Source organism: Necator americanus, chromosome I (genome assembly GCF_031761385.1).
Source record: "Necator americanus strain Aroian chromosome I, whole genome shotgun sequence".
Lineage (NCBI taxonomy): Eukaryota > Metazoa > Nematoda > Chromadorea > Rhabditida > Ancylostomatidae > Necator > Necator americanus.
Genome location: NC_087371.1, coordinates 26,791,332 through 26,816,968, shown reverse-complemented (window position 1 = coordinate 26,816,968; position 25,637 = coordinate 26,791,332). Strand labels below are relative to the sequence as shown.

Sequence of the window (25,637 nt, the reverse complement as noted above, 5' to 3'; positions counted from 1 at the left end):
TAACGAGGAGACGTCGAATTCCTAGGAACAATGTCAGCGTAATTATTTCGGATAACACGTCCTCTCTCAAGAATGAACACCTCCGGATATTTGAAAGGATGGGCAAGGTAAACCAATTCGAATTGTTTCATATCTCATAGAGGACAAAATTGCTCTTTTTTCTAGTTTTCAGAAATAGTTATCACCTTGTCAATCGTTTTAAAAACAGAGGATTTTAGAACTGGTTACTGTACGAGTAAAAATGGATGACTCGAATGTTCTGGATCTGCTAATCCTAACATATGTCTGTGTTTATGAACAAAGCGTACGAATATATTTGTAAATATAATATACTCAACTTGTATTGTCAATTTTTTTGCACAAATAAAAGTAAAGAAGGGTTCTCTTCGTTAAAGGCATCACCCCACGAATCTGAGGTGGTACGGATTTCAGGTGGAGTATTCGCATTTAGGGACGTAGGTTAAGGAGAGGAGCGTCATTCCATCCATTTTTTCCTAATTGCCGTAAAAAAAACGGCCCAGAAGATGCGGCTTCGAGCGTTCCGGCGCGCTATTTTCTACAACGAGTTCGATTGGTGCGCGCCAGCCGTCTGCACACGCTGCATCTTCCATGGTGTTTTTACGCCAATTAGCAAGAAATGGACGGAATCATCCCCCTCTCCATAATCTACGATCCCGTGTACGAATACTCCACCTGAAATCCGTACCTCCTCAGATTCGTGGGGTGATGCCTTTAATCTCCTACGTCTTACTATTTCTGTATCTAAGAATCATAAAGCTACAGTAGTTTATGGATTAAACTAGATTACTGTTAAACTAGAAATTAAAAAAAAAAAACCCCTTTTTTTTTAAATTATTTTTTGTTTTTTTTCCCCCCAAAAATATTTTTTTCCCGGGGAGAAAGTGTGGGAAAGGGGGGTATTCCTTCAGGAAGACCTCTAACCCACCCCCCCCCCCCCCACACCCACTAACAGATAAAAGAAACCAATTATTGTGATAACTATTTACCAACGGACAAGGGATGGAGGCTGGCTTAGGACGACTTCGAACCAAGGACTGCTAAATCATAGCGTAGCCTCTTGCCAGTACGTTATGCCCAACCTTTTATTAATATCCTTCATTTGCGACGTTAAAAATACACTTTTAGCAGTTACCCTCCTTTATGTTCATAGAAACGTTTAGTTTCTAGGAGTTACTGTATAGCGCCCTAACATGAGAAGAGAGTTTAATGATTTGTATGAAGTACTTCCCTTCCGTGCAGACTGAAGATTTCTTGACGCAAAAATAGCATGAATGTGTTACATAATATAGGTATTAATTTTTTTTCTTTAATGTTTTGCCTGGAGAAAAAATCCGGATAACCGCGCACTTTCAAAGAAGAAGCCACTTTAATATAAACAAAGGAGAAAGAAGAAGAAGAGTAGAAAATGTTAAGTAATGGAATTTCTGGGTACAACAGCAACCATATTCGTTTAAGAGTTGAGAAAGGAAAAAGCAAGATGCAGAATCATCAAAAGTGGCCTCATTGTGAGCGTCCTCAAATATGCTTTGAATTTCAATGAACTTTTTCTTGTGTTTGGCCCTTTGTCGACTGCAACCCTCCGAAATTTTCTGCTACAAGTAAGTTTACAATACAACATACTCTTAATGGATCATACTTCAATTTCATACATATTTGAAGTTAAAACAGATGGCACAAATACTTTGAGACCACTACCAGTTTGAATAGCATCATAACATTTTAAAAATTAGCATCAGCAAAAATGTTTTCGAGAAAAAACATTTAAAATAACTGTTGCATTGACAATAGTTATTTTTAATGTATTATTAGGTTATGGGAGAGCGGGTGTAGTGTAGCGGTTAGAGGTTCCGCTTCCTGCACGATCGATCAGAGGTTCGAATCCGCCCTAGTGCTCACGAAGCCTTTCATCCCTCCGGGATCGATAAGTTGGTACCAGGCTTATCTGGGAGAATAAGAGCACTGACTTGACACATCGGCTAGCCACCGCAAGTCACTGTATGGGCCAGGTACACGTTCGTAAACCTCAAGCGATTCTGAATTGAAGTGAACGTGGTGGCGCATCCCAAGAGGATTGATTAAAGCCAAAAACTTTATCCTTTCATTAGATTATGGAATTTGTTGTGTGCTTTTTTCAAAGTAAAAAATGCGAATGGAAGTTAAAAAAAGCGCATAGAAGTAAAAAAAAAACATTTTTGACATTTTAGAAAACTACATATCGAAAGTGAATTTCTCCCACCACAAGACTGCGTTATTTTGTTTAATGGTTGTTTTTTCTTCTCATTGAAGCGTCGGGCTATGAGACCGCCAACCTTGAGATTGGTTTTGTGTATGGAGAAGAATCATGCTTGAAAACAGCGCTCAGCATTTATCTTCGAGCATCAAAATTCAGAATTTTGAGCTTGAAAATAGACCATTCAACCGTTGATTCAATCGATGCGAATTTTTTTATGTTTTTCCAAAATTTGGGGAGAATTCACTTCTTTTTGTCCTTTTTTCAGGATAAAAAGAAACTGTTGCTAGTTAATCAACAAAAAAAACTGCTACAAATTAATCAACAATGTGGTCTGTTCGTTTTCAACAATTTTCTCCCATCATTTGTTAGCTTTTCGATGCGGCTTAGTTTTTTTTTAAGTTTTTTCTCCTGTGTACTCCTTTTTGATGTTTTTTCAGAATTTATTCTCCTTATTTAAATTTTTTTGAAACCATCATGCTTCGCTCAATGCTCGTCATGCACAACACAAACTGCACAATCAGCGCCAGCGGCTTTATCTATTCGATTAATTTTTTAAAAAATGTGTCAATCTGTGAAAAATGTTCCGTTTTGTTGACTTCACACTCCCCTTTCAAAAAGTATAAAAGCAGTAGAAACAGTAAAATCAAGGATCAGAATAGGAGTGGGAGAGTTCTCCGTTGAATTATATACAAAAATTTTAAAATATCTACTAATATATTATTAAGTTATAATTGCTAATTTCTATGCGCATTTTTCATCAGTAAAAAAAAAACGCTCACGACTCATTTCCTAGTCCGTTGTTTTAGTACTATTAATTGGTGGATGCCGTTGAAATCGGATGTATTAATTCTGTAGCCTTTGTTTGGAAAAAAACCCTCTTCTCTTGATTCAGAAAAATCATTAGTTAATTCGCTCCGCATAAGACCTTCGCTATCACGAGACTCGCCGTCCTAAGTGTTTGCTTTTTTTCGCATAACTGAACATACAGCGAGATTTTGGAAGCAGTACTCATCAATCTTAAAGATAAAAAATAATCTAAGAGAACCACAAAAAAATTGACAACAAAAAATGCTCTCTAATGTGAACTTAAACCTTACTACTTTGTGCTAATATGCTGTGACACAGTTGCAGTTTGAAAAAGAAATTCCCTTACCAAACAAATCTTTCTCTGGAGAACCTGTCTTTTCCGGAAGACTCGAAGATGAATTCCATTTCTGGTATGTTTTTAATGTGGAACACAAAAATCAACGCGCTTGAACAGTCTAGTGCATTTATTGTCTTTAATCCTAGTTTGTACTTTTTTCGAATAGTTTAATGCCGTTGGAGATCAATCATCGATCGACAGAGATCAAAGACTACATGCACATTTTTTTGAAACACTCAGAAGGCAGCTCAGACAATAGCAACAACAGAAATGAAGTGTATAAAGTGAACATTTTCTCAAATTCCTCTCAAAATTTCAAGGTTAGCAAAAATTTAGGTGATTATAGATGTAGGCATTCTTCTAACATGAGGGACGAATGTCTGGCAAATGTAGAAAATCAACGAAGTTTCGAAATGGGGAAAAGATTGCTTTTTTGCCGACGTCCTCGAGAGGAAACAAGGTTGTTTTTACATTCTGAAGTGCAAGTGAAGCGTATGAATGATTAGCGGAAAGCACCATAGGGACACACAGGAAATGTTAGGGACTTTATGTGTCAAGAAAATATCTCCTGAAAAGAGGTGCATCTAAATGTAACTCCGAAAGGTATTGATGATAGCCTGATTTGCGGGGACCGACACCGAGAAATAGTATTAAAACACTGCCCGATTCAACTAAACTAAACCTCGCGCTAGCGCCGGGAGTTTGGGGGGATTTTTCCATAATTTGCTGCAAATACAATTTAATTAAAATAGGAACATTATTTTCTCATTATCCTCTGGAACCCCTACATTAGGTTTTACGTTCACGAAACGTTGATTGTCATGGCATTAGGAGAAGATGAACATCTACCACATAGAATCCATGAGAGAGGTCATAGGTGCACAACTGAATTGTTCACAATTATATTTCTGTCAATTTGCTAGAATAATCTCCGGAAATCCCCACTAAATGAATAAATCACCACTTCTATAATTGAAAGCCCATTGAATAAGTTCTAGTTTTTCTTTGAAATTAACTGTAACTATGCAAAGCTGCAAAGCACAATCCTGGTATCTTCATAACTTTATGGCGGATCCGTACCTGCAAAAACTGTCTTGTTCATCTATTTCCCCCTTCTATTTCTCTTCAAACAGTCCAATCAAAAAGCCGCCTGAGAGCCGATAATAAAATGCTTTAGATCTGTGCTTCTATTGAGCGAAAAAAACTCAGAAGCAAAAAACTCAAACCAAAACATGAATAGTTATGACTAAAAAAAAGTGGAAAATAGTGGAAAAAACAATATTTCAAGAAGAATTCGAGAACAGCGGTCTGGAAACTCGACAAAAAATGACACCGCCAACTGGTGGCTATCCTAATCGTATCTTAGCTTGTTGCAAGTCTAGTCCAATAATATAAAAGAGTGTAATCTTTTTACTATTCGAAAACTAAATACAGACTTCTGTTGGTTTAAATGCACGGCGCTATGTACCTTAGAGGAAGGAACGGAGGAAAGTTAGGAGGTTTTCTATTGGGTTGGGAATTAAGTTGGTATATTATTTCTTTATTTTGGAATAATTCGCTTGGTCTTTCCTAAAGCGTTTATAATGTTTGACGGAGTTTTTCTTATACTGCAAAACTTGCGATAGTTGTTTTTTGCATGATTTAGTTTTTTAAGGGCGGGTATAGTGTAGGGGTTAGAGGTTCCGCTTCCTGGACGATCGTTCGATTGGAGGTTCGAATCTGCCCTAGCGCTCACCAAGCCTTTCATCCCTCCGAGGTCGATAAATTGGTACCAGACTTGTCTGGGAGGATAAAAACTGATTTGACCCGTCGGCTAGCCCCCGCAATTCATTGTATAGGCCAGTTACACGTTCGTAAACCTCAAACGATTCTGAATTGAAGTGAATTGGGGAGCATCCCAAGCGGATTGATTAACGCCAGAAACTTTATCCTTTAAAATTTAGTTTGTATTGTATTGTACCAAGTATTATGTGTTATTACATTGTTTTACTATGCAATAGTTCTTATTTTTTCAGACATTTGCGACATTTACAGAGAAGGTGTCATAGGTGTGCACAGAAATGCTTTGCAAAATCTAAAAACGGTGACCTTGACGACACGACTAACGCAGGAAAAGCTTCTAAATCCAGCAGAAGTTTTTTTTTTAATTTGATCTGTCGAAAATTATAATTTAAATATTGAACTAATCGAAAATGTACTCTCTGTTTTTGTTGCCCCCTCTCAACCATTTTATTTATGTCGTTTCGGGAGGCAACGTTGGTGTCGGAAGTGTTGATTTTCACCTTCTAGATATTCTATTTTTGAGACTGAAAGATATATTTATTAGAAATATAAAACAGTTGCAATAGTTTTGTAGAGCAAAGAGAGTTCTTTCAATTAATAGAAACTTTACCAAAAAAAATCATTATGAAAAAAAAAACACTTGACACAAAACTCTACTATCTCATAAACTAATCTAACAGATTATTTCACGGTGTTTCTTCTAGACGCATCTAATGGGGCTTGCTGCTGCTTTTTGTGCTGGGACGCAAAAAAAGTGAACAAGATCACGATTAGTCGACGATTTCGGGATCCCCATGTGGTAAGAAGAGTCATACACGGGAATTTGAACATTCTGGCCACAGAGGAGGAGTAGGAATAAAATAGAAAATGTTAAAGTGCAGATTTCGGAATATCTAACACTTTCAGAGAATGTTTTTCTTTTTTTCTGCTTGCCATCAGACATTTCAAATCTCTTGCCTCCTGGGAAATGAAATGATAAAAAGATTGCTAAAATCGTTTTGAAAAAAGAGTCCACATTAGCCAGAGGAAGAGGTGGTGGTGGTCCCAGATGTAACCGACGCTGTTTCGCGTGTGTTTCCCTTGCAACGCTTCTTGCACATTCGAGAAAATAATCAAGAGAATTACTATAGCCAGATGTGCATAGGGTGCGTGCATGCCTCGAAACATCAATTCCCTCTCTTGCTACATTGTCAAGATAGTTTGGCCAGATGTTTAGATAACAAACTTCTGTCTCGGCCAACTTAAAGACATAGCCCCACGAATCTGAGGTGGTGCGGATATCAGGTGGAGTATTCTTTTAAGGGCTTGTAGATTATGGAGGGGAGGGTGATTCCGTCCACTTCTTCCTAATTGCCGTAAAAAACAGGCCCGGAAGATACGGCTTCAGGCGTTCTAGCGCACTATTTTCTACAAAGAGTTCGACTGGAGCGCACCAGCATTGTGCACGTGCCGCATCTTCCGGGCCGTTTGTTACGGCAATTAAGAAAAAATGAACGGAATCACCCCCTCCCTATAATCTACGATCCCGTATACGAATAATCCACCTGAAATTCGTACCACCTCAGATTCGTGGGGCTGTGCATTTAAGCACACAAATACTAAACTTTCTAGTTGTTACAACCTCCGCCCCCTTTCCCCGTTCCCGCAACGCGTATTTTTTGCTTTTTTATTCTTAGAAAAATCTTGTCACCATCAATAAACAATCGAAACACTTCCTTTTTGCGCCTTTGTCAAATGTATTCATTACTGGTTTCTGTTACAATATCACAGCACATACTTTATCTGCTTTTTCTGCCGTCGCCTTCGTTCTCTCCGAGCTCTTCATACAGCTTCTTGAGATCCTAATGGTCACTTAGAGTATTGAAATGCCCATTGGCTCAAATTTTTCCATTGCTTTGCCATTTGCAAAACCAATTTTTAAGCGTATTCTCCGAAAAAACGAAAAAAGAAATCACATTCAACAAAATCCTTCAAGAGGTTTTTCTGGCCACAGCTACAATGGAGACGAGAGAGCTGTAGAAATGTATGACTTATCTCATGGGAAGTTCACAAGGCGAATCATCCCTGACATTTCCGTACTGCGTACACGGACATATTTCTGTTCGTTCTGCTTTTTGAGCGAATCTTATCTCATTTAGTATTCTCAGGTTCAAAATGGCGGTTCCTATCTTATGAATTAGTACGAAACTCATTATCAGTTGTTCTCGATCCTGCAACAGTGTAGTGCTCGCGCATTCTCGTGATACAGGGTTTCGAGAAAATCAAGAACACCATTTAGGATCCCCTCTCCCTTCCTTCAGGGTCAGTCTTTCTTTCTGGTTTACCTGAAGCAGGTTAAGGCAATCAAGAACACCATAAGGTTATTCTTCTAAGACTGGCAACGTTCAATTCGTCTGATTCTCTTCTTCTGAAGCAAAACGCTCACATTAAGAACTCTACATATGAACTTGTATCCACTTTACAGAAAGCATTTGCGCTGAAGAGTATAGTTTGATTAGAGCAGTGCTGAGTACTCTTCCTCCAAACACATTTTGTCTGAAACCGTGCTAACTGAGGTTTAAACGTAATTAATCGGTCGAAATCACAGATATCGATCTTACCGATCTGCCAAACTTAAGTTTAATCGTCTTTCTTTGTTGCCAAAAATATCCACCTGAGCTATTCACTGAAATGGATCGTCATGGTTCTGCAGATATGCTTGATTTGTGAGTAGCAGTACTGCAAGTCTGGAAGCATTCCTTGGTTTGTGCTTAATTTTTTTGGAATCAAATAAAAGATCTCTCCCTAGAATTATTTAAGAGGTTTGCATCTCACATCAAGAAGCTCTTGGCGTCCAAAGTCAAACGACTTGCTACGACTGGCAACTTGGAAAAAGAGAAACACGCCCACGTTTTTATTGCAAATCTGTCGTGCCCGACAGGAAGGGTCTCAGCTAGCCAAGGCCAGCAGAGACCCTTTCTCACGCGGCGCGCGAAACACATTACCATCTGCACGGTAGCGTTCCCGCGCCAACCGCAGTATGTAAAGGCTGGCTCCGAGCGCTCGAGGTCCAGTTTCCTTTTTCGTCCGTTTTGTGGCATCATTATTTATGCGCGCGTATTTCGATCGATTTTCACGTACCACTTACCGGCGAGAACCGCTACCACTGAGCTATTGACAGGCCCATCATTGGTCCGCCGTTTATGTCGTGTATTCATGTCTTGCCATGTATTGTCGATATAAGGATAAAACCGCATGTATGACCATGCCTACCGCAAGATATCCACAGGGGATGAAGGTTGGTATTGGGATCAGGGGGCAGCCTCGACGCCCCCGAAGGTGGTAGCTAGTTCAGCGCACGCTCCTGCGGATCCGGGCAGTCGGCCTCGCGTCCTACCCACCGATGTCTGCCGCTCCTCTTCGGAGCGAACTTGGGGCACGACAACATCAGTGGCGGGGGATTCCACATGAGTCTCCCAGTAGTTCCTCCTTTCGCGTGGGACACAAAGAGCATCAAAATTTTCTTTGAAGGACTTTGCAAAGAAATCTGACCATCAGGTATGCGGTTTTTCGTACTGCGCTTAATATCGCGTAGAATCCAGTCGCTTACGGCTCAGGTCCAACGGTTGCCGTTAAAATGCGCCGAATCCCTTTTGAAACCCTGCTTCCTCACTTGGTTGTCCTTAATCTGACACCTTTACAACCCTGTTAAGGAATTAAGGATCACTCTTGTAAAGAGCTTGTAGGTGACGAATAGTATACCGAGGGTCTACACATTATCCTTTCATTCAATCCTACAAGATGCGGAAAGAGCAACATGTAGATCTTTTTTCAGTCAGTGCATTGCTTTGATCTGTAATTTGTATAAATGTTACGCACTACCACTACGAGTTAGCCGGTTGTGGTTGCTGCACTTCCACATGTGTGTCTGCCAGCGTCTACTTTTTTTCGTCTCAACGATCTCAGTATTATGCACACACTTTTCGATAAACATGTTGAGACAACACCGCATGTTGAAATTGCCCAACATATTGGTTGTATATGCAGAACGAGGTTTATACGATACGTACTGGAAAGGTCGGGCGGGCTGATGATACATACTGACAAAAAATTTTCCAGTTTTATTTGTAGAATCGGGCTTAAAAATGAGGATTTTGGCGAACACAAAAGTTCATTTTGCAAACTATGACCGTTATTTTCTATTATCACCGTTCGATCAATTCATTGAGATGTGTCAATGCGTTCATTTCAATTCAGAATCGTTGAGGGTTGCGAACACGTGTCTAATCGATGCAATGACTTGCGTAGCGAGCCGATGTGCCAAGTCAGTGTTTGTACCCTTCCAGACAAATCTGATACCGAATTTTTAACGCCAGAAGGATGAAAAGCTTGGTTAGCATCACTGAGGTTTCGAACCATTGATTGATGGCGCATTCGCGGCGAGACCTCTTACCGACTCCTCCACATCCTTGCTCTGTAACGCTATACCAAAGGAAAGTGAAAGCAAGAAAGATAAGATCACAGAATATCGATAAGTATAACTGTGAGCGAACTTTTGCGACACGGTAATATGTCAAAGTCATATGCATGTAACTTATAAATCCGGCCACTACAGCCGTAAAAAAATTAAGTGTCGCATATGGTTTATGGATTTGCTTTATAAAAAAGTTCCAATATTATTTTCTATGGAGCGGTTAGTCACCCAAAACTGTGAAGAAAGGTTATGTTTATAGGTTGCAGTGACAGTGTAGAAAACGAGTATATTGAGAGCTTTATCACAGAAAACAGCGGAATAAACAGTGGAAGAAGCGTTTATTCGACTAGCACGACTGAAATGGTTTTTGCATCTCCGACGATCTCTTTCTGAAAAAAACTGAACCATACATTGACGGTGAAATAGCTCAATATGGACTACTCTTTTTAGCCAAAAAGAAAAGCGTGACCCAAGCGAGGTCATACTCTGAGAAAAAATATTAATTTTCATACCAATATAAGGTAGTTCTTCAACACTTTTGACTATATATATATATATATATATATATATATATCTAGTATATATAGTATATATATAGTCAAGAGTATATATATATATATATATATATATATATATATATACTCGCCTAAGGGAAAGACAATAAGGTCAGCAAAAAGGTACTACACTTGTAGCTGTAGGTCGCAACATAAAATTTATGTTCTGCTTCTGCCAAAAATTCTGAGGTATGTGCTCTCATTCGTGCTACAAGCAGATCACTCCATTAAAATACGTAAAATTAAAACAAGGCATTATGAGCGCTCTATCTTGGAGACTAAAAGTGCACAGAGCTATGTATATGTCCACGAAGTCGACCTCAAGTTAATTCAGGGGGTACCATTTCCCTCCGCTGCAATTTCTATGGTGGTTTTAAAATTACGAGACGTTATCTGTTATCACTAAAGATGGGAGACATTTACAATGATCCCATCCGGAGACAAAGGCCGGAATTTCAAACATCATTACCGTAGCTCTCTGCTTAAATACCAAGCAGAAGAGACGGATCATTGTAAATGAGCATCTTTCCAAAGCTATGTTTATCCAGACCATCATCGATCTCGGGCCTAACAGAGATCGTAAAAATGCCAATGAAAATAAGATGGTCTACAGTAAAAACAGGATATAGTCCCCATCTCGTCTTTTAATGAAGGGAAGTAAAAGTTCAGATGAAGCGTCAAGAGGGAAGATGAGACCAGAAAATGGGTGGAAACACTTTAGGCTATAAACAAATTAGTTTTCTGGCGACGAGATCATCGCAAGTGAGAGGAGATACTACTTTGCATAAGAAAATTAACACATCACATTTTAGTTGTACGAATAGGCGCATATAATATAGGGAAATGAGAACGACTAACGGCCTTTTGACTGTAGTTTTCAATACGATACTGTAAAAAACCAAAAAGGCACTGTAAAAATAAAAAAACACCTCATAGTGAATTTCTACTTGTAATTTTTTAGTTATCATTCGAAAAAAAACTGATTCGAGCAACAACAAACTTTTAATAGTTATTCTTTTTTCTCTTCCTTCTTTTCCTCTTTCTTTTCCTCTTTCTTTTCTTCCTTCTCTTCTTTCTTCTCTTCTTTCTTTTCTTCTTTCTTTTCTTCTTTCTTCTCTTCTTTCTTTTCTTCTTTTTTCTCTTCTTTTTCTCCAGAGCCCTTAATTCAACCAGTATCTATCATGGCCTACCATTATTTTCTGCTCTAAACATGCTTAAATACTAGACACCTTCTTCTCCTCCTTTTTCTCTGGAGCATCGGCGGATTCAAAAACTGCTATAATACGGGCAACACCCTCTGCTTTAGAGTCTGGCGTCCACACCTGTACAACTTTTTTTTTAAACTGCCCTTCCTAATTTTATACTGTACTAGTGTTTTTGTCCTAACTTTTAATTGTATACTAGTGTTTATATAGAAAAGGAAGTCAACTCAAGAGAATCAAATAGATCAAGGACAACGTCATCAGACTGATCGAGATGAGTAGACTTCATCCATCTGTCTAAGATAATGGGGAAGAATTCTTTCACTAAACATGTTACAACAGAGGAGTTGGTGTTTCTTGGAGACGGATGTGACATCAAGCACGGTTCTTTTCGGATTTTGACCATTTCCATCGCCTTCGTCCTTACATACATCAGCTACAAAGAGGAAGAAGGTTGAAACATTATATATCTTGAATAAAAAATGTTTCCAATAAGGTCACTGCTGATGATTTTCACAGTAACGTTGGCCATAGGAGAACGCCTAAACATTCATATGGCTAAACGAAGTGAGAACAACAGCAGAAATAAACTATGTGAGTCCATTGTAGCGGAAAGGAAAATCTATGGAAAGTCACGAATTCAGCAAAAAAAAATATTCTCCTGGACGTGATTGTGCTCAGATGGACCATAATGAAATACACCACATTGCACTTCCACTCAGGATCGGGCCCTTCATTGGGGTTCACTTCTTCTCTCAGCAAAAAGTGAAGAGTTATCCTGTCGTAAAGACTGTTCTGCGCAGAACTTGAAAAGAAGGGTATCTAAGAGAAGCGGATGATCCCTCAAATCCCAAATGTTCATGCCTCATGCTCAACTTCATGCTCAATAGTCATGCTGGGTCGACTGATCAACCTCATGCTCAAGACTAATACCCGAATGTTTCAAGTCTCGGCATCAGAAAATCACACTCAATAATGACAAACATCCTTACCCCAGAGGAGACCTTAAGACAGCACATTGTTCCTAAGTCGGAGCTGGGAAGACCGACTAGGTGTTGTGTGCGTCAGTTGAACTTTGGAAGACATCTCTGAAAGGCTTTGTGGGTAGCAAATAGCTTCCTGGACTTAGCAACGCACACGTCCCCGCTGCGTAACAGAGCGCTGGAGGAACTGTCGAGTCGAATAGGTGGGCACAGAGATCTTGCTCGACGGTCACTTGGTCTGCAACTTCTATGATGGGTGCTGCGGTTCCACAATGCAGCAATTGAAGATCAAGTCATCAGGACACCAAAATAGAAGAAAACAGTGGATACGTTATACCAATGGTTAGACAAGAGTAGGTTGTGTTTCATGCGATATAAAACAAGTAATTTAAAGAGAAATACTGCGATTTTCAAGAGTACGTAAACCTTCAACAGTACGTAAACAGACTTTCGCATGCAAAAGGAGAAGTAAATTTGTCATTGGTATCACCTTTACCGAATGGAAAGGCAACAAAAGGAAAGGTGACAAAGGTGATTAGTAGCTCTTACAGCTACTTAGCTCTGTGAGCCCATCGATCAGATAATCACATAAGATATAAACACCATGTCTTTAGATAGATTAGATGCATTTGTATTTTGAAAGAAACGTCCACATTATTCATTATTGTTCTAAAAAAAAAGTTCTAGACAACTATTTTAAAGGCATCACCCCACAAATTTCGGATTTTCTGAGGTGGTACGGATTTCAGGTGTAGTATTCGTATACAGGATGGGAGACTATGGGGAGGGGGGTGATTCCGTTCATTTCTTCCTAATTGCCGAAAAAAAACGGCCCGGAAGATGCGGCGCCGCACAAGGCTAGCGCACTCCAGTCGAACTCCCTGTAGAAAATAGTGCGCCAGAACACCTGAAGCCGTATCTTCTGTGCCGTTTTTTACGGCAGTTAGGAAGAAATGGACATAATCGCCCCCCTCTGCATAGTCTCCCATCCCGTATACGAATACTCCAACTGAAATCTGCACCACCTCAGATTCGTGGGCTGATGCCTTTAAATAAGTACAAGTTTACTAGCAACCTATGCTTGTAAAGCTAACCTGTCGGGCAGTTTTGCCCGTGTCATCGGTGCATTTCATATGATAAACAGCAAAGAAATGCCGGTTATTCTCTGGAGGAGTTTTTGCAGTTAGAATTATCTAAAAGGTTTAGCATAAAAGAATGTACTCAAATGATCTCTCTTGGTCAGCCTTACCTTCACAATAGCTGTTTCATCAGCCTTTACAAAAGAAAGAGGGGGACGCACTCTAAAGATGTCATTATCCGTACATTTCACCTGAAGAAGGCTGTCTGAGAAACATAGAGGCAATCTTAAATTTCTAAAAAAGTTGTAGCCGGTACTTCCTAATTGTTACTGTGTTTTTCCTTGCTTACACGAGCTATTACTCGACTATAACGTGCATTTAAAAACATGTTTGGTCTTTATGAGTCTTTATGAGTCCTTATAAGCTTAAACTTCCCCTAATCGGCTAGAAGAACTGTGTTTCTTCCCACGAGGTGCGTGAAAATGCATCATCTTGTGCACGCGCCGCATCGTCAGGAGTATGGTCGAAAATCAATTATGCATCCTTAGAAATTTATTCAGGTGAAACCAATGAATAGGCTGCTGGGGGAACCATAGTTTGTACAAGGGTTGCACGTTATAAAGTATCTCCTAGGAACTTAGGCGATTCTCATACCGTTTTTCAGAGAAGTTTACAGAGAAGCGAGTGTGCCCACGATTATTCTCGAAATATAGAACCCGAACTCCATATTATCCTGCAAATATTTCTGGTACAGGCGCACCAGTCTAACGCCGTGATACCCATCTCATCCCACTTTGCCGATTTGTGCTTTTCTCATTTTCCCGCAATAATAATCACGGAATCACGTACTTACATGAAAAGACACCAACGTCTAATGATAAAGGTGAGCTTCGACGTCACTGTTTGCTATTATCTAAGCAGCCATTTGCATGTGTGTTCCCAATTTCTGAGTAAAACATGTTACCAAAGTGAAGAAGAAATGAGCGGGGGAATAGACATGACGTGAAACGAAACACAAAAAAAATTGTCACAGCAATGAAACTAGAGTAATAGAGTAAATAGTAGAGTCAAAACGACATGAAGCACGGTGCAGTAGTGTGAGCAGTTGTGCTCGAAGCGGTGCGGTGAAGCGCAGCGGTCCGAATCGAGTGGGGCTACGAACGTTGATTGCTGCGGTTAGCGATGGTCCCGCCTCGATTGCAACCGCTGTCTCCACCGCACCGCTTCGAGCGCAACCGCTTACGCAACTGCACTGTGCTTCATGTCGTTTTGACCCCATTATATTCACTACTCCACTTTCAGTTTTTTTCCGCTTGTATGGTAGGGTCAAAACGACATAACGCACGTACGTAATTGCGTACGCGGCTTCTTCGGTGGAGCGCAGCAGCTAGTGAAACCGGTGTTGGCATCAACCATTGCTGCAGTTTGCGACGGTCCCAGCTCGGTTGCAACTGCTGCGCCCACCGCGCCGTTTCGAGTATTGCGGTACTATAGATATTCCGCTTCACTGCTGCACAAATTGTGCTGATTCAATCGATTCCGATGCCGGAGCAGCTGTCTCAGCTAGTTTTATCGCTTTCTGTCGCCGTGTACCTATCTTCCTGCCTTCGACTAAAGCGCTAATATATAAACCAGTATGAACGTCCAGCTAACGCCGGATTTCAGAATTTCCGTGTGTTGGCTTCGATCGCATTTACTGATCAATGAAAATTAGTAGTAGCGGCATTTGCTGTGAAATTAGATTGGTGCCTCTCCAAGAGAAGTTTCTTTTTTATATAGAATTAAGGGCAAGATTTCTTAGACTTCTTTCTAAATGTTCCACATTTGGAGATCATCCAACCGTCAGCTTTAAATACTCTTTCGATACCAACATAATGCAGACACGATTTCAAAATATTACTCGAAGTATGGGCTTTCTTGCTATTTCCTCAACAGTTATCACAGAATGATGTTTTAACATAAAATGACGTAAAGGACATCGTCATATTGATAAAGATAACGTTCCACGTCACATCATGCAAACTGTTGGGCACTATTTAAGCAGCGGATTTCATTCATGCTTGCACTTTCTGAAGAAGGCATGTCACCAAGTTGAGGCAAAGGTGCAAGAAAGACAGACACGCTGAGGAGTTATAGAAGTTGAAAGCAACGCGCGCTGTTGCCAGGGCTATTAAACGGTTGCAACGTCTCATTCACCCTTTGCGACATGCAGATGAAGTTATTGCGCACAAATTTGACGCCCCGGGACCCGTCCATCCCATTTTATAGCTATCTGGCGTCGATACACCAATTCAACGCCTGTGGACCCTTCGCACCCTCTTTTTGGAATTTCGTTTCACACACACGCACGCACACACATACACATACACGTGACAGATTAGGCCCGTTATAATATAGCATGATAGCATGATTTTTGTTGTCAATATTTTTTGTCTTTCAAATCAACAGGTTTCAACCCCACTCCTTCGGCAGTCGGAATGAGACTTCAAAAACATTTCACTAATTAACATTTCACTAAACATACTAATGTATATTTAGTGAAATGTTAGTTAGTGAAAAGGATTGAAGCGCTATTTTCCACAACGAGTTCGAGCGCGCCAGTGTGTGCACACGGCTGGCACGCTCCAATCGAACTCGTTGTAGAAAATACCGCACCGTAACGCTCGAAACCGAACCTTCCGGGCCGTTTTTTACGGCAATTAGGAAGAAATGGACTTAATCAGACCCTCTCCTTAATCTACGATCTCGCATGCGAATACTCCACCTGAAATCCGTAACACCTCAGATTCGTGGGGTGATGCTTTGAGGCTAAAACGTGATGGGATATTGCCGAAAACAAAGGTTTTCAAAGGGTACAAGTGTAGCTTGATAGACAGGCGGAATCTGTTTCTACAGCACAGCAAACGTGCAATAAGAGACCTTCAAAATATTTCAAAAATGGAAACACTTCTAAACGTTCATTCTCTGGTTAACGTCCTTAAATTAGCATTATATATAAGCCAGTATATTGTAATTAACCATGGTTGCCTTATCTTTATGCAATGAGTAAGTATATAGAAATCTTACTCACTTTAAATGTTTGACGATCTTTGGTGGTATTAGTGATCTTCATTTCAATAGTGCACGGTTCATTTAACTTGTACTTGAAGAATAATTTCGTATCGGGTTCAATCTGTGCTCAACAAAATGTAAAATGCGCCAACATTAGGTCTTTGTCATATTTCTCACTTCACCTTCAATTGAAATGGCGGTTCTCCGGGCTTGTTACCAAGAGGCTTTGTCATCTCTAAACAAAATATAGATGCCAGAATGACAAAATATATAAAAAAAGAGGTCGTTAACATCTACATGAGAAACGAACTTTACTCCAGAGGACCACTCAAGCGAACTGCAAATTTCAATGTCGACCATCCTCTTGAAACATCATCTGATTACTCCCTACTTTTATCACTATCAAAAAACTTTGGTTATCCTTTTCTATAGATTTCCTTTTATTGAATATGTAATATCTTTCTTTATACATCTTTTACGAGCTTTCTCCTCTTAAAATCGCGTTGATCACAATGCAATAAATTTTTCCAACAGGGATCATGGGAGGTGGGGTGGGCTGGAGGCTGGAGAAAGGGAGGATTGTAAGGGGGAGAAGAGGAGGAGAGGGATGAAGGAAGAAAAGGGAAAAGAGAGGAGAGTCACTGCTAAATGCACTTTGGTGTGGGGTAAACAAGGAGCAACACAATAAACAGAAGCAAAAACAGACGCAAAAACAGTTTATTACAGAAGTTGTCCTGTAAGCTGAAGTTAATGGTTCAGATGGTACGTTTTCAACGTATGTCGAAAGTTATTGATAACTTGAACCAATTTGAACGAGTAAATTCTGGATCCCGATGTCCGTGAATCCAAATGAAAGAATTTTTCAAGGAAGAAAACAGTGATGAAAAATGCATATTCGATACTAGTCTTTGGAAAAATTGTCCTTTGGTCTTGTAATTTTTAGTAAATGGTTGAGGAAGACATGAAACCTGTACAACAAAAATAGTTTAATTAAGATGAAGGGACACAAGCCTCAAAATGATGAAAACATCTTATTTTTTAAAATATTACTGGGAGTGAAACCATGGCGCTCCATGAACCAACCTGAAGACGAGCCAGTTACCACTTTCTTGCTACTCCAAACTACGCTTGACGACGTCAAAAAGGCAAACCATATTTAAATAAATATGATGCATCGAAAGAGGTTCTGCTGTTGCTGTTCGATCGGAGGTTGGATTACCCCCTAGCACTGACCAAGCCTTAATACATCGACTGGCCGCAAACCATCGTACAGGCTTTTCGTTAACTTCAAACGATTCTGAATTGTGGTAAACGCGGTGGCGCATCCCAAGCGCACCTATTAACGCCAGACACTTTATCCTTCATCCTTTATAAATAACGTGGCAAACATTATAACGGTAACGAAATGCAAAATAATCGTTCGAAACGCACATAACTGACCAAACGTTTTCTGATTACTTTAAAAAAAATTGCTTCCACCAAAACTATCGAATCTAACTATTACAAAATTTGTGTAGTCACTTTATGTAAGAGGAATGGAAATAACCAGAAGTGACCCCGTATTGAGTACCAGGAGACCGTAGGAGGCATAGTTCACTTCCTTCATAGCTTGCACACTACTTCGGCATTCCTCCGTTACGCACAATTCAGTATATTGAAAATGCGCTCGGTTAATAAGGTAGTGTGTACTTTGTTCAGAGGCTTATGGTGTAGATGTATGGCACGGTGGGGTGTAACTGTGATTTTACTAAAACGGTCAGGGATCAAACCCTGATAGAAGTAGGACTCTTTTATTCAGCGCAAAAGAGTAAATAAGCCTATTTCTTATATTTGCTATCCAACAATGATGACTTTTCTTACTTTCACTCAAAAAAAGGAATTTCGTCGTTGTTACTATAAGGTTGGTGCAAAAATAATGTCGTATCTTGCGACAAATTTTTCCGGTTGCATCATCTTTAATATTAGAAATCGTATACCGTTCTGTAGCGCATTTCGTTGCGGTTATTAGTGCTGAAGTGATTTGGACCAGGAATGAGTATTTAGTCAGTACCAAGACTTTGAAGATAATATATCCAGGCATGATTTTCACCGAATTTTCATCTACGAGTGCAAACTGGGCAGGTTTGCAGCAGTACAGTTCAGTTTAAAGTCAGTTCACAATATCAACGGTGTTTGAAATGAGAGAAGCGCCACCGAATTCACGGTACGGGGATGGTTCCAAAGTTTTCGTTGTGGCAATTCTGAAGTTGACGACCACCTGCCAAAGGCAATCCGTTTAAAACATCACAAGAGGTTCCCCAAGAACTAACCGTTGACCATCCAACAGTCGTCCAACATTTAGAAGAAATTAGAAAGGTGAAATGTTGGAGAAGTGCCGCATGAATTGTACGAGTCCAAAGAAACCTCCGTTTTGAGATCTGCCCAGCGCTTCTGTTATGCAACAACAACGATCCATTTCTCTTTTCCGAAAATGCACCCGAAAAAGACAATGGTGACTGTGTGGTGGTGTGGTGCCGGTGTAATCCACTACCGCATCACGAATCCTAGCGTGACCATCGCCGCGGAGAAGTTCTGCAAAAAACTGAACGAAATGCACCGAAACCTCCGACTTCTTCGCCTGGTGTTAGTGAACATAAAGGGCCCAATTTTCCTCCACGACAATGCCCGACCATGCATTTCAAGGGTGACGCAACTGAAGTTGAACGAGCTACGAGACTCTGTCTTACCAACATATTTGCCAGACCTTTCGCCAACCGACTGTCATTTTTTCAAACATCTCGACAGCTGTCCAAGAGGTAAGCTCTTCCAAAACCAAGGCGGTGCCGAAAACAACTCCCGGAAGTTCGTTCCAAAGACTCGGACTTCTAGCAAACTTGTGACTTGTTAGCAAAGGTGCGTTAACTGTAATGGTTCTTATTTCAATTGATAAACTTGATTCTGAGGAGAGTTATAGGGTTTGGAAGTGAAACTTTGAAAACGCTCATTATTTTTGCACCACCCTAATACTGCAAAGAAAATCTGGAGTTAAGGGTATCGATGATGATCCATCGGAAATATGCGGCAGATTTTTATTTCGTACTACCGAGAACGAGAAGTGAGAAAATTTGGATTTTTGGCTGCGCTTCAAAATGTGTGCGTCTTCAAAAAAAAATTCAATGCTTCGGCTCATACGTTATGAAAACTTGTTCTTTAAAAGGTGCTAATATACTAATAAAAAAGGTTTCCCCACCAGAGACTTGTTTTAGTTTTCTCGTTCTTGTTTCATTGCCTTCTAAAAATAAAAGCATAATTTTCTGCGCCTATTTGTTGAGTCAGGGATGTGAGTGCTGAGGAAATAATATACAATAACATGTGTCGGTTGCTCTTTTTTCAGTTTCAAATTTGGTATATCACAAATAACTTATTTTCCACGTGGTACTCTGACATTCAAAACTTGTTGCGAGTTTTAATGTACGATACATTTCCGGATTCCGCTGAGTTTATATCGAGTGAACACCGGCAAGTTGATAAAAGAATTTCGATTATCCAATAGAACAACTTAGCTTTCTAATAAGGCAAGTGGATTAGATAGTATTAGCAAAATTTTTATTCTTAGCAACTGTCCTAAAGGCATCAACCCACAAATCATGGGTAGTGCGGGTTTCAGGTCGGTTTATACCTATACGGGGTCGTCGATTACGGGAAGGAGGGCGATTCCGTCCATTTCCTGCTAATTGTCGTTAAAAAAACGCCCCAGAAGATGCGGCGCTCCAATCGAACTCGCCGTTGAACGTAGCGCCCGGAACGGTCGAAGCCGCTTGTTCTGGGCCGTGTTTTACGGGAATTAAGAAGAAATGGACAGAATCACCATCCGACCCATAATCTACGACCTCGTTTAGGCATAACCCACCTGAGAGCCGCAGGACACCAGATTCGTGGGATGATGCATTTAATAGAATTTTTCTGATAGATAAAAAAAAATCGATCCTAAGGTTCTTTTATTACAAGAAAATGGAAGGAACCACACAACATTGCCGCTCAAGTTTGAGCCACATGCTCATAATCCGTGAGCACGCGCTAATCCGTGAGAATATGGCGGTTCGTTTCATGTTACAGCATGCTTACAATGCTACTCGCCCAACAAATTTGCTAAGTACTTCAGTAGTAATGACCAATACTAATCAGTTAACAATTCGGCTTATAAGTTTTGGAAATAAGAGTTGTCATAAAAATCGCTGTACTTCCGCTTATCATCCTCCTCTCTCTTTTTTTCCTATTATTCTTTGAACAGCAATTTGGAATTTGTAAAATCCACTATTGTAAAAAGACGTTTCGAAACTTCCCATACTTAGAGCCAGAGATGCAATTGTTTTCGTATGATTATTGTTTAAGGTTTTTGAAGAACGTGCGCTGAAAGAACTTTCTAGAGGTATCCGTGACTGGTGTTATTAAAATCGTCACTGAAGGGATGATCAACCGCAACAACGGTAACAATTCGTGCGCAAACCAATTTATTAGGGTATTCGGAAAGTATCTGCCGAAATGCGGCAAAATTTCAGAACAACAACTTTCAACACAACTTTTTAACAACATTTTATGTTTTATTTTTTATTTTATTTTATTTGACGAAATAATCTCCAGCAACATCGACAACCTTCTGCCAACATCTCACGAGATCACGGATTTCTTTGGCGTAGACCTCGGCGACTTGGAGGCGAAAGCCCGAAGGTCATTTTCGAAGTTGTCACGACCATCGTAGCGCTTCTTTTCCAAGTAATGCTGAAGCGAACGGAAGAGGTGGTAGTCGTTTGGGGCCCGGTCCGAGCTGTACGGTGGGTGCGGTAGAACTTCCCATCCAAGCTCTAGAATTTTCTGGAAAGTCTTCTTCGCGATGTGAGGGCGCGCGTTATCGTGCAGCAGGCAAACGTTGTCGAGGTTCGGGTGCTCCTTGCGGATCTTGTCGGCCACTCTTTGCAGTTGAGCGCAATAGACCTTGGCAGTAACTGTCGTGTTGTCCGGCAGCAGTTCAAAACGGTAGATTCCATGAACTCCCCACCAGACGCTCAGCATGGATTTCATGGATTTCACCTTTCACGAAAAGACCCGGAATTCCTGAAAAGTGAGTGCAGATGTCCAGGCGTCTTTGGCAGTTGCCGTCGCTCAATGCATATGAGAACCACTGACCGAGCTTTTTCACCATTCCGAGAGATTGCAGTCCATTGCTCACGGTGGACAGCGAACAGCCAGGACTGACAGCAAATTACCGCACACCTTCACATGGATACTGCTCCGCTAGATTCTTCAGTTCGTCGAACGATATTGCAGTCGGTCGACCAGAGCGAGGCTCATCTTCGAGCTTCTTGTTTCCGGTTTTGAAGCGCTGGAACCACAGCACAGACCACTCAGAAGGGGCTTCAATGCCGAACACTTGACTTAAGTTTCGATGGGCTTCAGCAGCGGGATGGCCAGGCTCGAACTCGTAAAAGAGTACGTGTCGAATATGGGTGGAATGTTCGGCCATTATAGCATGAAATAGGTAAAGAAGAGGGAGCCAAATATGTTATTTGTATACAAGCAGTAGTGTCCTTATATAATATATTTAAAACGGGAACTTCCAGAACATCTCAAAAAATCTGCGCTACTGCCAAATTTTCGGCAGATACTTTCCGAACACCCTAATAGAAACAAGGGCTTAGCCTTTACCTTATATAGACGTCTCCCTTGTTCCAGAAGTATGGGGAATGTAACTACGTGTGTCCCCCTGCCCGGGAGTTCGCAGTATGTATTTGGGTAAAAGCAACATGAAGCACGAGCAATCGCGCAAGCGGTTGCAGCGGCGCGGTGAAGATAGCGGTTGCAATCGACGTGGGACCATCGCGAACGGCTGCGGTGCACGGATGATGCTAGCAACGGTCTCCCTCGATCCTAACCGCTACGATCAGCCGCGTCGTTCCGAGCGCAGCCGCTTGCGCATCTGCGCCGTGCTTCGTGTCGTTTTGACCTCACCATAAATCGTATCATCTTTGCTTAGAGCGGCACCCACTTTCACAAAATACATTTAACTGCGTATCCAGAATCATTTTTCCAGTTTCCTTTCGGTTTTGAAAAAAAAAAACCGCCTTAACAGTGGTGGTGAATAGACATTTATTAGTACTCTTCTCTTCATACTGTGATATAATGTATTGTGCTAATGGCAAACATTTGTTAGCTCTCGAAGCTAACACTCCTTGATCTAAATTCCCGTCTTTCATGAGGTACTCGTAGTTCTCCCGTGCAGGCCTAAAAAACTTAAAATGTGAGAAAATGTTTCCAGGATTTTGTCGAGAGACTTGCCTCAAACCATTGGTGTTGTAGACATTCTGCAGCGGAGGGGCGCCGTGCCGCCTCCAGAGCAAGGACCTGAATACTGTCTCCTGTCACATTTTCCTTTAACATTCAAAAGAATAGACATAATTTTTAGCTCTAGAGTATTTTCTACATTTCAGTTTTCCGCAAGGAATTCTAGAAATACTTTCCCGGAGATGTACCTCATTTAGGAAAGAAAGCAGTGCTTGTGATCTCCGTTCAGCATTCACTGTCAGAGTTGTGAGCATTCTGTGTGGAGCAACGCCGAAACACACCTCAAATAGGACAGCACCAAACGACCTGCAAACAATTCAGAGGGAAATGAGAAGAGTTTAATCGAAGTTGCTTTATGTTTACTTATTTATTTATTTGAATGTACACAACAGCCTCATGAGTATAGGTTCACTTAGGAAATTTACATAGAGAGGAACGAACAATGGAAAGGTTGGCAAAGATTACGCAGTTCAGGAAAATAGACTCACAATATTTGAAATAAATTTGAATCTCTTATAAATAAAGAATCGTACCGCTCAGATCAGATCAGAGCCATACTTGGAAGGGTGCCACGATCTGCTTATTCTTCATTATATGCTGTTGTTTACAGAAAGTGGTAAGATAAGCCAATTTAAAAAAAGCGACAGTTAATCGTTGCAAAACAATATGATCGTGGATGTGGTTTTGAACTTTCTATTTTTGTAGATTTGTAGATGTCACAACTCTCACGTGACCTGTCGATAGTCCAATTTAGCAACAGCCAAGATTATTAACAAACTTTATTACGGCTAACGTTTCGGCGTCGCCGCCTTCGTCAGAACCTGGAAACGTGACCACTAGTAATATTTAAGCAACATGTATTAAGTTAAAGTGGACAAAGGATAAAGTGTTTGGCGTTAATCGGGATGGGATGCGTTCCCACGTTCGCTTCAATTCAGAATCGTTTGAGGTTTGCGAAAGTGTAACTGGCCTACACAGTGACTTGCGGTGGCTAGCCGATGTGTCAAGTCGGTGTTTTTATTCTTCCAGAAAAGCCTGGTACCTATTTATCGACCCCGGAGGGATGAAGGGCTTGGTGAGCAATAGGGCGGATTCGAACCTCCCATCGATCGTGCAGGAAGCCGGACCTCTAACCGCTACACTACACCCGCCCACTATGCACTAAGATATAATGAGGAAATTTAGCAAATGATTTCTTTGAGTTCACCTATCGTCTGAATGCTTTCTGTAGGGTGATGAGGTACTTCAAAGGATAAACCACTAACTGCCTTAAATTTCTAGTCTCTGACGATGCGATAACGCCCGAAACGTTAGCTGTTAAATGCATCATCCCACGAATCTGAGGTGGTATGGATTTCAAGTGGAGTATTCGTATACGGGATAGGAGATTATGGGGAGGAGTGTGATTCCGTCCATTTCTTCCTAATTGCCGTAAAAAACGAAGATGCGGCGCGTGCGCAAGGCTGGCGCGCTCCAGTCAAAATCGCTGTAGGAAATAGCGCGCCGGAACACTCGAAGCCGTATCTTCCAGACCGTTCTCTACGGCAATCAAGAAGAAATGTATGGAATCACCCTTCTCTCAATAATTTACGATCCCATATACGAGTACTCCATCGGAAATCCGTACTACTCCAGATTCGTGGGGTGATGCCTTTAGTGAAGAAAGTCCAGTACAAAGCTTGGCTAAGCTCAAGAAAATCAATAAAGGATAAGAAAATTATTAGTCAAATCATCCATAAACAATACAACTTTCTCGTTGACCAGAGAAAAATTAAAAAAATAAGTAGAAAATAAATATAATCAAATTTCAGCCATTCAAACCTCTAATGCACTCATTATACGTTTCCTTTGATTGCGCAAATGTGTGAAGAAATTTTGGTACGAAAATTCAAACTCTTATGAACCTAGAAACGTAAAACTCCTTTTGTGCATCCTCCACTGATACTACTGATGCAGGGGAAATTCTCAGAACATATATTAAAATACAGATATAAAACATGCTCTGAATGCTGTTTTACAATTTACTTAGTAAAATTTTCTGTCTTGACATCTAATTTGTATACTATGCTCATATAGATTGCAGTACATAACATTATTTATGGTTCTTTTTTCACAGCCATAAACATCTATCAGTGGAAAATTTGTCTGTTGAGTGGCCCAGCCATAGGCTGGCTAATGCGAATAGTACGTATAAAAACGTAATTCAACTGCTCACCAAATATCTGACTTTGCCGACGGCCGCTTCATTGCTATACGTTCGGGAGCCGAATAACTGCAACATGGACGCAGTTAAACATAGCAAATTTCTTCTAGCGCCTGTAGTACCTTTTATCTCCGTCACCCCAGTCCACATCATCTGCGTCCAGAAAACGTGCGCTGCCAAAGTCTACTAAGGAAACATGATCGGAGACAAGAAGATTTGCTGGCTGAAAAGGAACTTGACATAATTAACATTTTGGAGGTTGTGAGCGCGTATGAGTAAATAAACATCATCATCAAAGTGCAACCGCAACCAGACATCAAATTATGCGACGAAACAGAACTGGGCTAGAACCTTCACACTGCTTCTACGTAGTTTTGATATTCTCTGCGCTCCGTTTTCTGCCCTATCAGCTGCCCTACATACGTGTGGTGAATTCCTTGAGGGAGTTGCTGAATATCGCATAGCTATCGTTATATACTTCCCGTAGTTAGCCGTGTGCAGTTTTTCCCGAAGTCAGCAGTGTTATACGAGCTTAGAGTGTATGTAGAGTTTCATTAGTGTAGATGAATTTAATTTACCAATGTGCACTGAAAACGATCACACGAGGCTAGAAT

General features: G+C 40.6%; 4 protein-coding genes across 5 annotated transcripts in view; all 4 read right to left on the bottom strand.

Annotated features, from left to right (window-relative positions):
* Window positions 1-11,196: 11,196 nt before the first annotated feature.
* Window positions 11,197-16,735, bottom strand: RB195_006952 (uncharacterized protein; the record flags this gene model as incomplete). Its single annotated transcript, XM_064180323.1, has 6 exons — window positions 11,197-11,346; window positions 11,417-11,509; window positions 13,467-13,565; window positions 13,622-13,702; window positions 16,522-16,623; window positions 16,685-16,735. 6 exons carry the CDS (start codon window positions 16,733-16,735, stop codon window positions 11,197-11,199), a joined length of 576 nt encoding a protein of 191 aa, XP_064037203.1.
* A 4,414-nt stretch (window positions 16,736-21,149) lies between these two features.
* RB195_006951 (uncharacterized protein) lies at window positions 21,150-21,560 on the bottom strand (the record flags this gene model as incomplete). Its single annotated transcript, XM_064180322.1, has 1 exon — window positions 21,150-21,560. The coding sequence occupies one exon, from the start codon at window positions 21,558-21,560 to the stop codon at window positions 21,150-21,152; it is 411 nt and encodes a 136-aa protein (XP_064037202.1).
* Window positions 21,561-21,741: 181 nt separating this feature from the next.
* RB195_006950 (uncharacterized protein) lies at window positions 21,742-22,002 on the bottom strand (the record flags this gene model as incomplete). Its single annotated transcript, XM_064180321.1, has 1 exon — window positions 21,742-22,002. The coding sequence occupies one exon, from the start codon at window positions 22,000-22,002 to the stop codon at window positions 21,742-21,744; it is 261 nt and encodes an 86-aa protein (XP_064037201.1).
* Window positions 22,003-22,685: 683 nt separating this feature from the next.
* Window positions 22,686-25,637, bottom strand: part of RB195_006949 (uncharacterized protein) — a gene marked incomplete at both ends in the record, with an annotated part of 83,959 nt that continues 81,007 nt past the window's right edge. For both annotated transcript variants that reach the window (XM_064180319.1, XM_064180318.1), the window contains 5 exons: window positions 22,686-22,760; window positions 22,815-22,880; window positions 23,009-23,126; window positions 25,036-25,092; window positions 25,146-25,246. In XM_064180319.1, the coding sequence (XP_064037198.1) occupies window positions 22,686-22,760; window positions 22,815-22,880; window positions 23,009-23,126; window positions 25,036-25,092; window positions 25,146-25,246 (417 nt within the window). The remainder of the gene's footprint in view (window positions 22,761-22,814; window positions 22,881-23,008; window positions 23,127-25,035; window positions 25,093-25,145; window positions 25,247-25,637) is intronic.